Source organism: Oculina patagonica, chromosome 8, assembly GCF_052425735.1.
Source record: "Oculina patagonica isolate OP01 chromosome 8, crgOcupat, whole genome shotgun sequence".
NCBI classification, from domain to species: Eukaryota; Metazoa; Cnidaria; class Anthozoa; order Scleractinia; family Oculinidae; genus Oculina; species Oculina patagonica.
This window is the reverse complement of record NC_135765.1, coordinates 16903233-16916227: the sequence shown is the minus strand read 5'-3', so window position 1 is coordinate 16916227 and position 12995 is coordinate 16903233. Positions and strand designations below refer to the sequence as shown.

Below are 12995 nucleotides of genomic sequence, written 5' to 3'. Positions count from 1 at the left end.
TTTGGACCCACGACCAGCGGATTAGATCATGATTGCTCTACCAACTGAGCTACACTGTACAAGGCCAGACGGGAGCAAATCGGTGGTTACAATGTAAACAATAAGCTGCCTGACAGGAGAAAGTCAAAATGTGTTATTTTTTTCTCACACTACACCATGCTCACTCGCTCATTTGTTTGTGTGTTTATCATTTTAAACAGGCATGTGGAATCGATTGATGAGCCAGGTTATGCAGCCGTTGACCAGCAGGGACGTGTTATGGGACCAAGGGTGCTACCTGTAGGTCCCCAAACAAGTGACGGCCCTAGAAGAGGGCCGCCTGACACAACGGTACCTTATGCTATGCCACAAAAGAAACCTAAGCCCAAGAAACCTCGTCCTGAGCCCCATGAGCCAGCGTTTGGTAAGCAGTTATTTAAATAATGATTCTAACTGTCAAAAATGTTTCTTAATGAACTTTGTTTGAGCCTTATGACTGACATTGGTCAAAGCCAAGTTTCTCTTGTCAGAGCTCAGTGGACTTTAAACTTATCACTAATAAATACTATTCATCGGGACTATACAAAAGCAGTTTACCTGTTGTTTGATCTTTTAATTGTAGTCTTATGGGTTAACTTAGAGCCTAAAACCTCGCTTTCATGTTGCATATAATGAGGGATGACGTCATCATAATTAGAAGAAGTACTCATCAAAAGAGGTTGCCATAGCAACCGAGATGGACCGGAAGTGAAAAAACCGGAAGTAACCTAATTAGCATAAAATGCGAGGAGAGGGTATCGGCAGTAGCCAATCATATTGCAGGGAGTATTTGAATGGACCAATCAGGGGCCAGGCAGGTGGTCACGTGTCTAATTTGCATATTCCGCGACGTCACAGAATGGAATGCGTCTCACTATCGGGGAGGGAGATTGTGATCTATTTCGAAATTCTCTCCATTTTTTGTTCTTTAAATAAGCAGGTTATGAGTTATGAACAGGGTGAAAAGAATGTAGGCTATCCAGGTTGCCCTTTGGACAAGTTGAAACCACTGTGTGCTGGCCCAAAGGCTTTTCTCCTTGACCTTACTTCATCTGTGAACTAAAATGTTCATAATTGTTACTTGCCCATCATGCAGGCAAGTGATGGATAACCCAACAGCCCTAGACAATTCAACAACTCCTTCTTAGCACACTGCCTAGGAATTTAGTACATTAACCTGATCATCTGAAGGAAAATCCTGAGACAGATCAATACAAAAATCCTAGGAAGAACCTTTATAAACAAATAAAAAACTCTAGGGAGGGTGGATGTCTTAAAGTCAATAACCACAGCAAGACTGTTTGACATTCATTTTTTAACATTAAAGTATATTAGCTAAATTTTAAAATAGTTTTTTAATCGTCTAATTCTATAATTCCTTTTTCACGGCTTGAGATAGCTAAATCCTTATTTCCGACCGACCGAAGGGTGTAACGTCAACATACCTTCCATACGGATACCCCTCGTGGCTAAGCAATTTAAACAGGCACTTGTCCCGAGAAATGAAATATGAACAATTGAATAAAACCTACTATCACTCAACAGAAAGACTTCACCCGCCTCCTCTGATGTATGGACCTCCCATCTGGAGAGACTCTTATAAAGGATGTTAGTATAAACTATAAACCTTAAATGAATTAAATTGCCTTTAAACTCAACTAAGACCAAGTTCAATACTTATTAAACGTTGTACATTTTGAATTAAATTCAACACTACCGTCATTAAAGTTCTAACTCTTCAGTCTTTCAACTGTCTGGTATGAAAATTAAACACACAAATCGAAGGTTCCTTTAACATTTTAGATGATAAAGTACTGATAAAGAAGTATTTTTCTTGCTGTGTCCCTTACAATTATTCAAATGTTATTTATGCTATAAATGTTAATAACTCTAACAAGTAGAAAATGTTTGTTAATGACACTAAAAACTGCATAAATGTGTTAAAGCGATCTCAAGTTTTCTCTGAAAAGGAGACGAGGCTTAAAGTTAAATTTCTTTTATTTTAAAATAATGTCCAAATGTTTTCATCTATTAATCCTGAACGGCTTTAAAAGGCTTAAAGATTAAAGCCCTTAAAGTTGTTTATAAACAGCAAAACGTTAATTTCTTGAAATATAACTACGATTACGTTTTTCTAAACTCTTGTGTCCGTTACCCCTCGTTTTTTGCGCGAAACAGGGCCTCCCCCACAGTACACCCCAGAGGACAGATCTCCCGAAGAGCCCATGCTACAACATCCGGGAGATTTAGATCTGGATGATCCTTCCAGTCTACCAACCAGTGAGAGACCTCCAGACCTACCACCACCCATGGCCATGTTGCCAAGCAACCGAGCAGTACCTAATAATTACCAGGACTATTCATGTAAGTTTTTCTTTTGTCTTAGGGCGCCTTCCATTTGTCAGAACTGGCCGACCGGTCCGGTGGTTTTGAATCATTCTAGTCCCCCCCCTTCGTTTCTCTCCGGCTGCCGGCGGGGCTCTGGGGCTGGTTTTATCGAATTTTTGTGGTTGTTCTCGGTCGCGTCGACTCTCTCATCCGTCACCACGCGGGTCCTGTCGACTGTCGTCCCCGGCCCTTGTTCCCCCAGCTGCTGGGCATGGGGAGAGAATGGTTTTGAATGTGAAATGGACACTTTTCCACGAAAATTTCCCATAAATCCACCACAACAGTGTATAACATTTATGCATTGAGCGCTTAAACTAACAGGAATTTGTTCTCTAAATCCACCACAACAGTGTATAACATTTATGCATTGAGCGCTTAAACTAACAGGAATTTGGTTCTCTATACCGCTCTGGCCAGCCAGTTCTGACAAATTGAAAGCGACCTCAGTCGCCCGAAATAGGAAGCCCTTTCAGCCTGTCAGTTATGACTGACGGCAGCGAAAAAACGCGGTTGAATGGCGCAGTAAAGTTTTAAAACACTCACTTCTAGGAATGTATACTGATTTTCTGCTGCATCATTTTTTATTTATGTTCTTAGTTTTTTTCTACTTTATAATTAGTGTATTCCAGGGATACTAGCACAACAGTGCCATTTTAAATTCGAATATAACTAAAGTTATAAAATGTACAACAACAAAATGTTCTTCTCTAATGGTGAACGTTTTTACCAAATACAGCAGATGGTCTGCCAGAACCTCCTGCATTTTTACGTGACATAGTCTATCCACCAGACGGCGGCAGAGATCCACGATATGATTCAGACAGCGCCATGCCTTATCACCCACCCTCACCAGGCCGGCACACACGGGTAAGGATGAATATTGAGTCTATTCTCTATTTTCCAATTGCCCATAATACACTTTTGCATTAACTATTGTTTTCAAATTCTCTTGGGAGGGCTGCATATTTCCAAAACAATAGTTTATGCAAAATTTGGGGGGCAAACAAAGTGCATTATGGGCAATTGGAAAATAGAGAATAGAGCTTCTAGTCTCCTTGGCAAGCGTTACTTTTGTGCTGTCACACAGTGGTTCTTCACGCCAAAAAGCGTTGCGTGACCTCCCAGTTAGCTTTGAGGTACCTTCATTGTTTCAGTCGAGGAAAGGCCCTTGATTTAATCGATAAAAATAATGGTTTAATTTTCATAAGGCAGAGGTGCTTAGCTCTAAGAGGATATTTGGGTTGGAAAACAACAACAACAACAACAGGGAAAATTCTATGAAAATTTCCGCAGAGAGATGCCAATCTGACCCAAACAGAACGAACAGTTTCATAATAAAAGAACTTATTTTATTTTTTTTATTTTTCTATTCCGTAGCCTTATGTAAACGTCCATGGTCAACTCGTAAGGCCCTCCTCGCAAGATTCGGACGGTTTCCGGAGACCCGAATCTTTACGATCGTCACGAAACACTCTAACTCCAGAACCGGAAATACCTCCAAACCAATGGCAGCCGCGAGGGTCTGAATCCGACGATAGAGGAGCACCGGAAATAAATTATGTCAGTTATTTGGTCTGAATGGAGGAGAAGACGCAATTCTAGACACCAGCCCCTCTCGGCCACGTTGGGATTTCAGTTATTGAGAATGGAAAATGAAGAAGACTTAGCTATATTCTTTTTGTACTTAACGAAAAGAGACGTTTGTTTATTTTATAAGACTGTAAGCCGTTCGCTAGATTTTTTAAAATACTAATTAGCTATGCTAAGACAGAAAATTTCCATGCTTTATTCAGCGTCTTAGAGACTAACATGTGAGGTCATTCAGTGGACCTGTTAGCCTCTTGTTAATAGGTAAGATTAGAATGAGAATCGTGCAGACGGTAAAATTGGAATTAAAATGTCTGCATACAGGTCTTAAACAGGTCTTAACTTTCCGTCTTAAGACGTTGTTGAAGTAGTCTGAAAGAAATGCAACAAAAACTAGAGTATTCATAGATGATCCCACGTGATATTTTATTATTTATTTTTCTTTTTATTGTACCCGCTAGCCTCTTGCATCGTGATTGTTTGAACCAAAAAATCTCTCTAGAAATTCGTCGTAAAATTCAATTGCTAGGCCCTCGTTAAAAAGTGCCAAATAGCAAATTGAACAAGTTTTTTATAACTTCTTACAAGAGAAAAATTGAAACAAAAAATATAACCTCTACATTTGATTGGTCACACTATGGAGTTTCAACTTCCAAAGGTAGAAACCACACAATATAATTCAAGGCTTGTGAAAGGTGGGTTTCTTCTGAGTGTAGTTACGTGCTATGCAGTTGTCGAGAGTGGTAGTGGTCTTATATTGAGATTTCATGGTTTCCTGTTTTTAGAATTACGATGAAAATGTAAAAAAAAAAAAAAAATTCGAGGGTATCCACATTCGTCATCTTGAAAACAGCGGGTATGTCCTTATTTGTACAGCACCAAGTTTACTGTATGAAAATATCTCGTCAATAGTTTCTGGAAATTTAGTAATCTAAAAACACCAGTTAGTTCCGCATAGTATAAATAAATACCAAATTATACAAAGCACAATATGTATATTTAAGGTAGTTAGCAATAAACATATTTTTGTTCGCTCACGTGAACGATTTTATACTCAATATCGCTATCAAATTCCTCACAGTCCAGTTCGCCGCTTTGCATAAAAAGTAAAAGAGGTCTGGGGACTGGTCTAGTCTCGGCATGACCTGTGTTAGGGTTGCGGGCAAAATTTTTAAGGATTCGTTCATGTAACTAGTAGCTACTGTACAAAACATTTTGTAAAAACATGCAAAAAGAATAAAAGTTAGGTTTTGTTATCATTTAAGTGGCAGTTTGTGTTCTTTGCAGTAAAACGTTATGGTAACTGTTTGTATGAGGAAACGAAGCACAACCAACAGAAACAACTATACGGCTCCTTAAAGGGACTGTGTCACGGCTAAAAGAAAGTTTCTTTTATTACGTTTTTCATAATAGGCTAACTGAATGGCAATTTGTTCTATTAACAATAAATTAACAGATTACAGTCTCACCAACCAACTTTCTCATTTACTAACAAATAATAGTAAACTGCGTCTGTTTATCTGCCAGCTGCCCACTACATAACGATATTTACACCGTTAAGAACCATACAAAACTATAATAAATGCTCCGAAAATCCTTCCCCCTGCCCCCCCCCCCTCTAAAAAAAGAAAATATCGCACGCAAAACGCCCTCATATGCGCCCTCCACACTCGAATTACAATTATAAAGCGTTGCAAACAAGCCGTCTGTTGAAATTCAAATTCTTTACAATAATAAGCCCTCCCGAAAATATTCTAGTAGAAAAGCCTTTGAACAAAACTTTGCCCCGTTTGAACCCCGATTTTCAATTCACGATATATGGGGATGCAGTAAATATAAAAACTGCATGTAAGGAAAACAGAAAAACGACTTAAAACCGAAAGGTTTTCGTTGTTACTTCTTTTGTAATATCTGTTGCGATATCTAGCTGTTAATGTCACTTTAAGGTGACAAACTAACAACTTCGTTGAAAGCTAGCAATAAAAAGACAATGAAAAGATGTATTCTTGCATTGGATGCGACATATCAAAACCGAAAATTGTAAAGTTTACCTTATTATAGGAAATTAACGATACATGTTATTAACGCGAATTTAAAAAATTCGCGTTAATTTTATTGACGATAACTTTTTTACTATAAGGATTTGACCAGAACTTTTCTTAAATTCGCGTTAATTTATTACGCGTAAATTTTGTTCGCGTTGTTAAAATGCTTCGTTATATTCCTATTATAAGGTATATATTACATGCATTGTTTACAAGTAACCCATTCATTTCCTGAATACTCATTTAAGGAAATTATAATCATAAATTTCATCATAATCGTCACTGATATATAATCACCAGAATTGCGTCGGTTTCATCATCGTCATCATCATCATCATCATCCAATTTTCATCGTCGCCAATATTTTCATCATGGTAAAAATAATCCTCGACCTCATCATCATCTTCATCATTATCATCATCATCACCAACAGCAAAATCAAGTTTGTCGTCATATTTAAAATTATACTTCCTTACATTAACTTCAGACGTTATAGCTATTTCTTTATACTCCTTCAAGTGAAGTGCTTTAGAAATTAATTTAGAGTCAACGTTACCGAATTTAAAATCTAGATTTTCTTCCGGCTGCTTTGGCATTCTGCTCAGCTCTTCTTGGTAATTAGACGTTGAGAGGGGCTCGGCAGTGAATGGAGCCTCGTTTTCAGCAGAGAGATGCTTGAAAGTGAGGGGAGTCTCGTTTTCAGCAGACAGACGCTTGAAAGTGAGTGGAGCCTCGTTTTCAGCAGAGAGACGCTTGAAAGTGAGTGAAGCCTCGTTACCAGCAGACAGACGCTTGAAAGTGAGTGGAGCCTCGTTTTCAGCAGACAGACGCTTGAAAGTAAGTGGAGCCTCGTTTTCAGGAGAGAGATAAATATCGAGATTCCATGGTTCCGCTTTCTCCTGAAATAATGCGGCATCCTTCCCAAGAGGCCTTCCTTGTCCAGTTGTAAGCTCCAACATGAGAATCAAGACTTTCATGTCTACAATAATCTTCGACTGTATTAGAGAGAACAAAAGAAATCAAATACATACCATCATTAGAAAATTCAAAGGAAGAGTAATGTGGCGTGCTCCTCTCTATTCTTAATTTTTTTTTTTTTTTTTTTTTTTTTTTTTTTTTGCATGATCTAAACACCGTGCAGTTTTAATTTTCTATTCTATTCAATATTTTATTCTCCTCCTCATCCTTCACCTTACCAACAAGGTGTTACATGGTTTCTTAAAGCAATAGATATCGGCACAAAACAATGGCCCTAACACTTAAAACAACAAACATAGCGTTTCTGTGAGAAGCTAGTGCGAAAAATTGAATGAGTAAATTCAATCGAAGTTAAAAACACGTCGTATCATTGTTGGTGAAATCAATAAAAGACAAAACCAGCAAGCCAACCTGTTCGAAAAGGGTTTTGTTATTGAGTATGCCATTATCGCCATTTAACTATTTTTTCACGTTTTTTTACGTCTGGATAGAAATACTGATTTTTCTCCAAAGCAGTGTATTTTTTTTTTCAGTAAACGTGCGAGGCGGAGAAGATCAGAAGCAACAATACTCTAATCCAAAAAGAAAGGGGAAAATAAAAAAGAAAGACATAGCGAACTGCAAAAATAAATTTAGACTCCGGCAAAATGGAGTGAAGCATGGGACCTAATACGAGCCGAATAAACAAGCAGCCAAATGATTGGCGGCTTTGCGTTGTACCTTCCATATAAGGAGATGAAGTTAGTGACATGTTGTTTTTTCCCAAACCATGTACCGAATGACGTCATGAGGTGTTTTTATGTTTTGGTAATTCGGCAAAACATCAAAAGGAAAGTCACTGTCGCTAATTAATTTCTGATTAGCCGACTGTTTTGCGTACAAAAAAGAATGCTGTTCCTTTGAAGTTGCGACTTGAATTTGAACTCCTGGTACTACGGCACTTTCATCTCTTATTTTGGAAGAACCAGAGTCTATAACAATTTTGTATAATATTTCTTATAAAATGTTTGCTTTAAGGAACGTATCAGATTAAATAAAGCATCAATGAACAAAATAAAATTCAAGTGCCACAAATCAAAATATAGCCAAGCTCTATAGTTCATACACCAACTTTAAAACGCAGGGCTGTTTAAACAGCATCCTCGGAGACCCAGGTGCAGTTAGTGGGGGCGGGGGAAAGTCTATACGGGCGAAAAAAAAATCGGCGATTTTTTTCGTTCTTGACTTTTCTTCGCCGCATTATATGCCACTGATGAAGGTTGGTTTTGTCCAACCGAAGTATTGGGCCAAATTGAATGTAAACCATCATTTTTTAGCTGTTGATCAGCCCTGCATTTTAAAGTTTGTGTATGATCTCCACTAAGACCCGGCTACAATTTGCTCCTGTTTGTCAAAGTAGGCTTTGCAATGTAAAAGGCTTAACATGAATCGTAAGAATCAGAAAAAAAGGACTGTTTGATAAAAATCAAAGATGATTTCTAAATAGAATTCGAACAATTTTCAACCAAAGAAAACTAAACTATTTGGTTTTCAGAGACAAATGTGTTCGGTAGCAAATGTGCGACAGCAATGTAAAAAAGAACTTCTACTCTTTTGTTCGCCATTCGCCCCGGCCGTTCATGATTTACCAGCAATTTTCTTCACTCTAGGATCGTTCGAAAAATTCGAAACGACTTTTAAATTTAATTAAACTATAGCTACGCTCTTCTCGATTCTGTACTGGTAACTGAAATGTAGTTGATTATAAAAAATTTGGGCCTTCCATCTGACGCTAGTAAATGTATACTGAAGAATCGGAGCCACTGTGAAGATCATAAGATGTACCACATATTCCGCATAGAATTTTGATTTCACATTTCCCAATCTTCTTCGTTTTTGTGCAAAAACTGACAACGACAGTAAGCTAGTTTACTTAAAAAAATCTTGATTTTTATCTGTCATGTTGCAATAAATACTATTTTCTATGATATATTTTTTACCGAAGCAATGGCCTTCGTCAAGAGAATTTGCCTTCGGTGTCTAAATGAAATATGATTTCCTGAGAAAGTTGGTATTATATTAAGAAAATTTGAAACTTGTGATCTTGAATTTTTTGGTTTTCTTAATTATTTATCACACAAAACTGAAGGCTAAACTGATGCTTACCGGCCAAGATAAATCACTCGTTGTTTCTTGTCGACTGAGCGCTGTTTCTGCTTCTGAGTAAGTTTAGTGTCAAAAGCGAATGATTTTGGGGAGCAATGCACCACCCTTTAAAAATGAGATAATTGGTTTATCGCTTAGCGACGCACAAACAGAGCAAAACAAGAAAAAACCTGTTTGTATCCGGATTTTCTTGGCTTGATTGGGTATGTCGTAATGGTTGCCAGGCGATGGCTCAGCGCCGCCGCTCAGTAACCATACATACAAACAAGAAAGGAATAAATCAAACTACCCGCTACATAAAATACGCCAAATGTGAGGCTTTATGTTTGGTTATATTTCATAACAAGCAGTTTTAAAAGGATTAAGTTCCCAGTTGCATTTTTACACTATAGTCAGTGGTAGGCAAGCGAGTTTTTAAAAACAAGTGGCCGAAGTTTTGGCAGACTACTTTGCCACAATAGCGGATGGGATTGGTGGAAACAGTGCACAGTTCAAATCAATGGACGATTTTAAAGACCATCCTAGCATCCAGAGAATTAAACAAGAAAGTGAGAACTGGTCACTTACCCCTAATGTGAAACCTGTTGCGCAAGGACAAGTCCTAGCTGCTTTAGAGTCGCTCAACACTAACAAGACTACTGGCTGCGACGGTATCCCGGCAAAAGTCATGAAAATCGGAGCTAAAGAACTATCTCAACCACTTACTGGCCTCTTTAATTCATGCATACAAAACAGTGTATGGCCAAGTGAATGGAAGCGTGGGGATTGGACTCCTGTCTACAAAAAGGATGATAAGTATTGTAAAGAAAACTACCGGTCCATAACTGTTTTACCATGTGTGGATAAAGTATTTGAGCAGCTAGTTGGCACCCAACACACTGCTGGCTTTGACAGTCACACGTATGAACACTCGTCTGCTTACTGTAAAGTACACAGCTGCGAAACAACTCTGATTAACTTAGTGGAGGGATGGAGAAAGGCGAGAGACAATAAACTGGCTGTAAGAATTCTATCGACCGACATGTCAAAGGCTTTTGGCTTTTGACTCGCTACATCCGCCATTGCTTCTGAGCAAGCTCAAAGCATATGATTTCCAGGACAGCACAGTACAACTCCAAAACAGCTATCTGTCTAACCGGAAGTACCGTGTGAAATTAGGAAATCACGTTAGCTCACGCAGGACCGTCAGACGTGGTTGCCCCCAGGGCTCTGCCCTAGGACCGTTGCTATGGAACATATTCCAGAATGACAAACTTATCAATGTATGCAGATGATAACCAGATCTACCATACTGGTTGTAACCAATCCAGTGTAACATCCAAGCTAAGGGACAGTGCGCGCACTGCTACTAAATGATATGATCACAATTTTCTTACTGGAAACCTCAAAAAATATCAAACTATGAACATTGGCTACAGTCAGGATAACAGCTCGGCACATGCAATTTGTGTGAACAATGAGGAAATCAAATCAGTAGAAAGTCTCAATCTACTGGGTGTTGCAATTGACTCCAGACTTAACTTCACAGATCATATAAGCTCAATTTGTAAGAAGGCAAGTCAAAGAATCGGCGTTATCATGAGACTAAGAAACTTAATTCCAACAAAGGCCAAGCTAGTTCTATTTAAATCAGCAATCTTACCGTACCTAACGTACTGCCATTTAGTTTGGCACTTTTGTAGATCTAGTGACGCGCGAAAACTAGAAAGGCTGCAAGAAAGAGGATTGAGGGCGGTTTATAGAGACAAGATTTCAAGCTATTCACAATTACTCAAAGAGCTGAGTTACCAACACTTATGAACAGGCGTTTGCAGGATATTTGCATCCTAATGTACAAAGTGAGGCACAGACTATGTCCTACCTATATTTGTAATATTTTTAATAATCATAATTCTTCTTACTTTTTAAGACAGTCAGACTTTTCCACACCAAGTTTCAATACGGTTACATATGGTAAACATTCTTTGCGATATCTTGGACCAAAATTGTGAGGAAAATTATCCCCAGACATTAGATCAGCTGAAACTTTAAATATTTTTAGGAAACAGATACGCAAATACGATATTACTCTGCTCATAGATGATGGCTGCAAGGGCTGTTCCCTCTGCTCCTCATAATTATTTTATACAGTTTTAAGTATTTTTAATTCTCTTTTTACATATTTTTTATATCTGCTCATCATAATTATCTTTATAGAGCTTTAAGTATTTTAAATTCTCTTTATAAATAATTTTTAATATCTGATTATCATAAATATTTTATATAGCTCTAAGTATTTTTAAATTCCCTTTTTACATATTTTTTTAATACCTATTAATTGTGTCCCCAAATTAGTATGGGATTTTCCCAGGCTATGTGGCCTTGACACATTAATAAAGTTTATCTATCTATCTATCTAAGCAAAATCAGCCATCGCTGTTTGGGACGCCATCCCTGTTACCTAGCAACACAAAACATGACAACACAGCAACATATAACAGTAGAATTTCCATAACAACAATTGCATTCAGGAGTTTCCATAGCAACAGCTGCAGCAAAATATACCTTTGAGGAAAAGACCACAGCACGCAATCTGGTATGAAAAATATTACATAAAGCCATTTATTATATATATAGCGAGAATTTTAAGCAATAAACCTTGCAAATAGAATTCTATATTTGCTATATTTTCAAATGTGAAAAAATCGATACGTCCAATCAGCTTCGCGTATAGCTTTCTTCACATGTGAAAAATATAACCAATCAGCATCTAGACTAGTACGACTAAACCAATCACAGCGCGAGAATTTAAATGGTTTCCAACGAGGTTGAGAAAGCGAGCGGCAAGTTTGCTTTTGACGGCAGTTTATGCTTTGAAAACATAGCTACATGTTTTTGTTTCTTTACAAAACTTTGCCTTTTAAGAACTTAATGGAAATGCAAGCCAACAGAAACACGCTAAGCAAAACCTAAAGAATACAGCAGTGATAAAAATCACTCTTCAAAGGCGAAGTGAAGACAGGCGAAGGCGAAGTGTCGATAAGTGAAAGGGAGTTGAAGACAAGACTTTCATCGGAACTAACAACACATCCAAGGACTTTCTAAGAGTATTCAGGAACTCTTGGGATCGTCTTGGTAAAGTAAATTGTATTTTTTAATTGGATTTACGTCGTAATTATAGTTTAATTAACCGACTCCTTGTGTTGTCACAATTTGTTCAAAATTCGCTAGTTGATTCGCCAGTAGTTTATTCGCTTGTGGCGAAGTTTCCTCGATGCGGTACGAAGTTTATAAATGTAACGCAGTGTGTTTATTTAACACATATGTCCAGCACTGGCCATGAAATCCCGGGTTTCCAAACTTCATTCTAGTTCCGCACTTCTTAATGTATAGAAGTAAGAAATACTCTGACAAACTAGGGATTATAACGACTCTTTCCCCAGTCATTCTACTCTTGTCATTCTTTACTTAGTTCTACACTTCTCAAGTGTGGAAGTGTAGAATACTCTGACAAACTAGGGATTATAACGACCCTTCCCCCTGTCATTCCACTCTTGTCATTCTTTACTTAGTTCCACACTTCTCAAGTGTCGAAGTGTAGAATACTCTGACAAACTAGGGATTATAAAGACCTTTTCACCAGTCATTCTACCCCTGTCATTCTTTACTTAGTTCTACACTTCTCAATTGGGGAAGTGTAGAATACTCTGACAAACTAGGGATTATAACGACCTTTTCACCAGTCATTCTACCCCTGTCATTCTTTACTTAGTTCTACACTTCTCAAGTGTCGAAGTGTAGAATACTCTGAAACTAGGGATTATAACGACCCTTTCCCCAGTCATTCTACTCTTG

General features: G+C 38.0%; 2 protein-coding genes across 4 annotated transcripts in view; one reads left to right on the top strand and one right to left on the bottom strand.

The window, feature by feature from the left end:
• Positions 1-5257, top strand: part of LOC144662779 (hemicentin-2-like) — a 35433-nt gene extending 30176 nt beyond the window's left edge. The window contains exons 18-22 of one of the 3 annotated variants that reach the window (XM_078523696.1): positions 201-403; positions 1564-1626; positions 2197-2382; positions 3146-3273; positions 3784-5257. In XM_078523696.1, coding sequence (XP_078379822.1) covers positions 201-403; positions 1564-1626; positions 2197-2382; positions 3146-3273; positions 3784-3984 — 781 coding nt within the window. In that variant the 3' untranslated portion in view covers positions 3985-5257. Of the gene's footprint in view, positions 1-200; positions 404-1563; positions 1627-2196; positions 2383-3142; positions 3274-3783 lie in introns of all 3 variants that reach the window. The other 2 variants (XM_078523694.1, XM_078523697.1) reach the window with 2 other exon arrangements.
• A 1074-nt stretch (positions 5258-6331) lies between these two features.
• On the bottom strand, positions 6332-9257 carry LOC144664183 (uncharacterized). The gene is made up of 2 exons (XM_078525294.1): positions 9162-9257; positions 6332-7033 (listed from the first exon to the last, which is right to left on the bottom strand). Exon 2 carries the CDS (start codon positions 7013-7015, stop codon positions 6332-6334), a length of 684 nt encoding a protein of 227 aa, XP_078381420.1. The 5' UTR covers positions 7016-7033; positions 9162-9257.
• Between the last annotated feature and the right edge of the window lie 3738 nt (positions 9258-12995).

What these genes read in the sequence shown, in the direction of transcription:
- LOC144664183 (XM_078525294.1), bottom strand. Translation starts at nt 7,015, where the DNA reads ATGAAAGTCTTGATTCTCATGTTGGAGCTTACAACTGGACAAGGAAGG.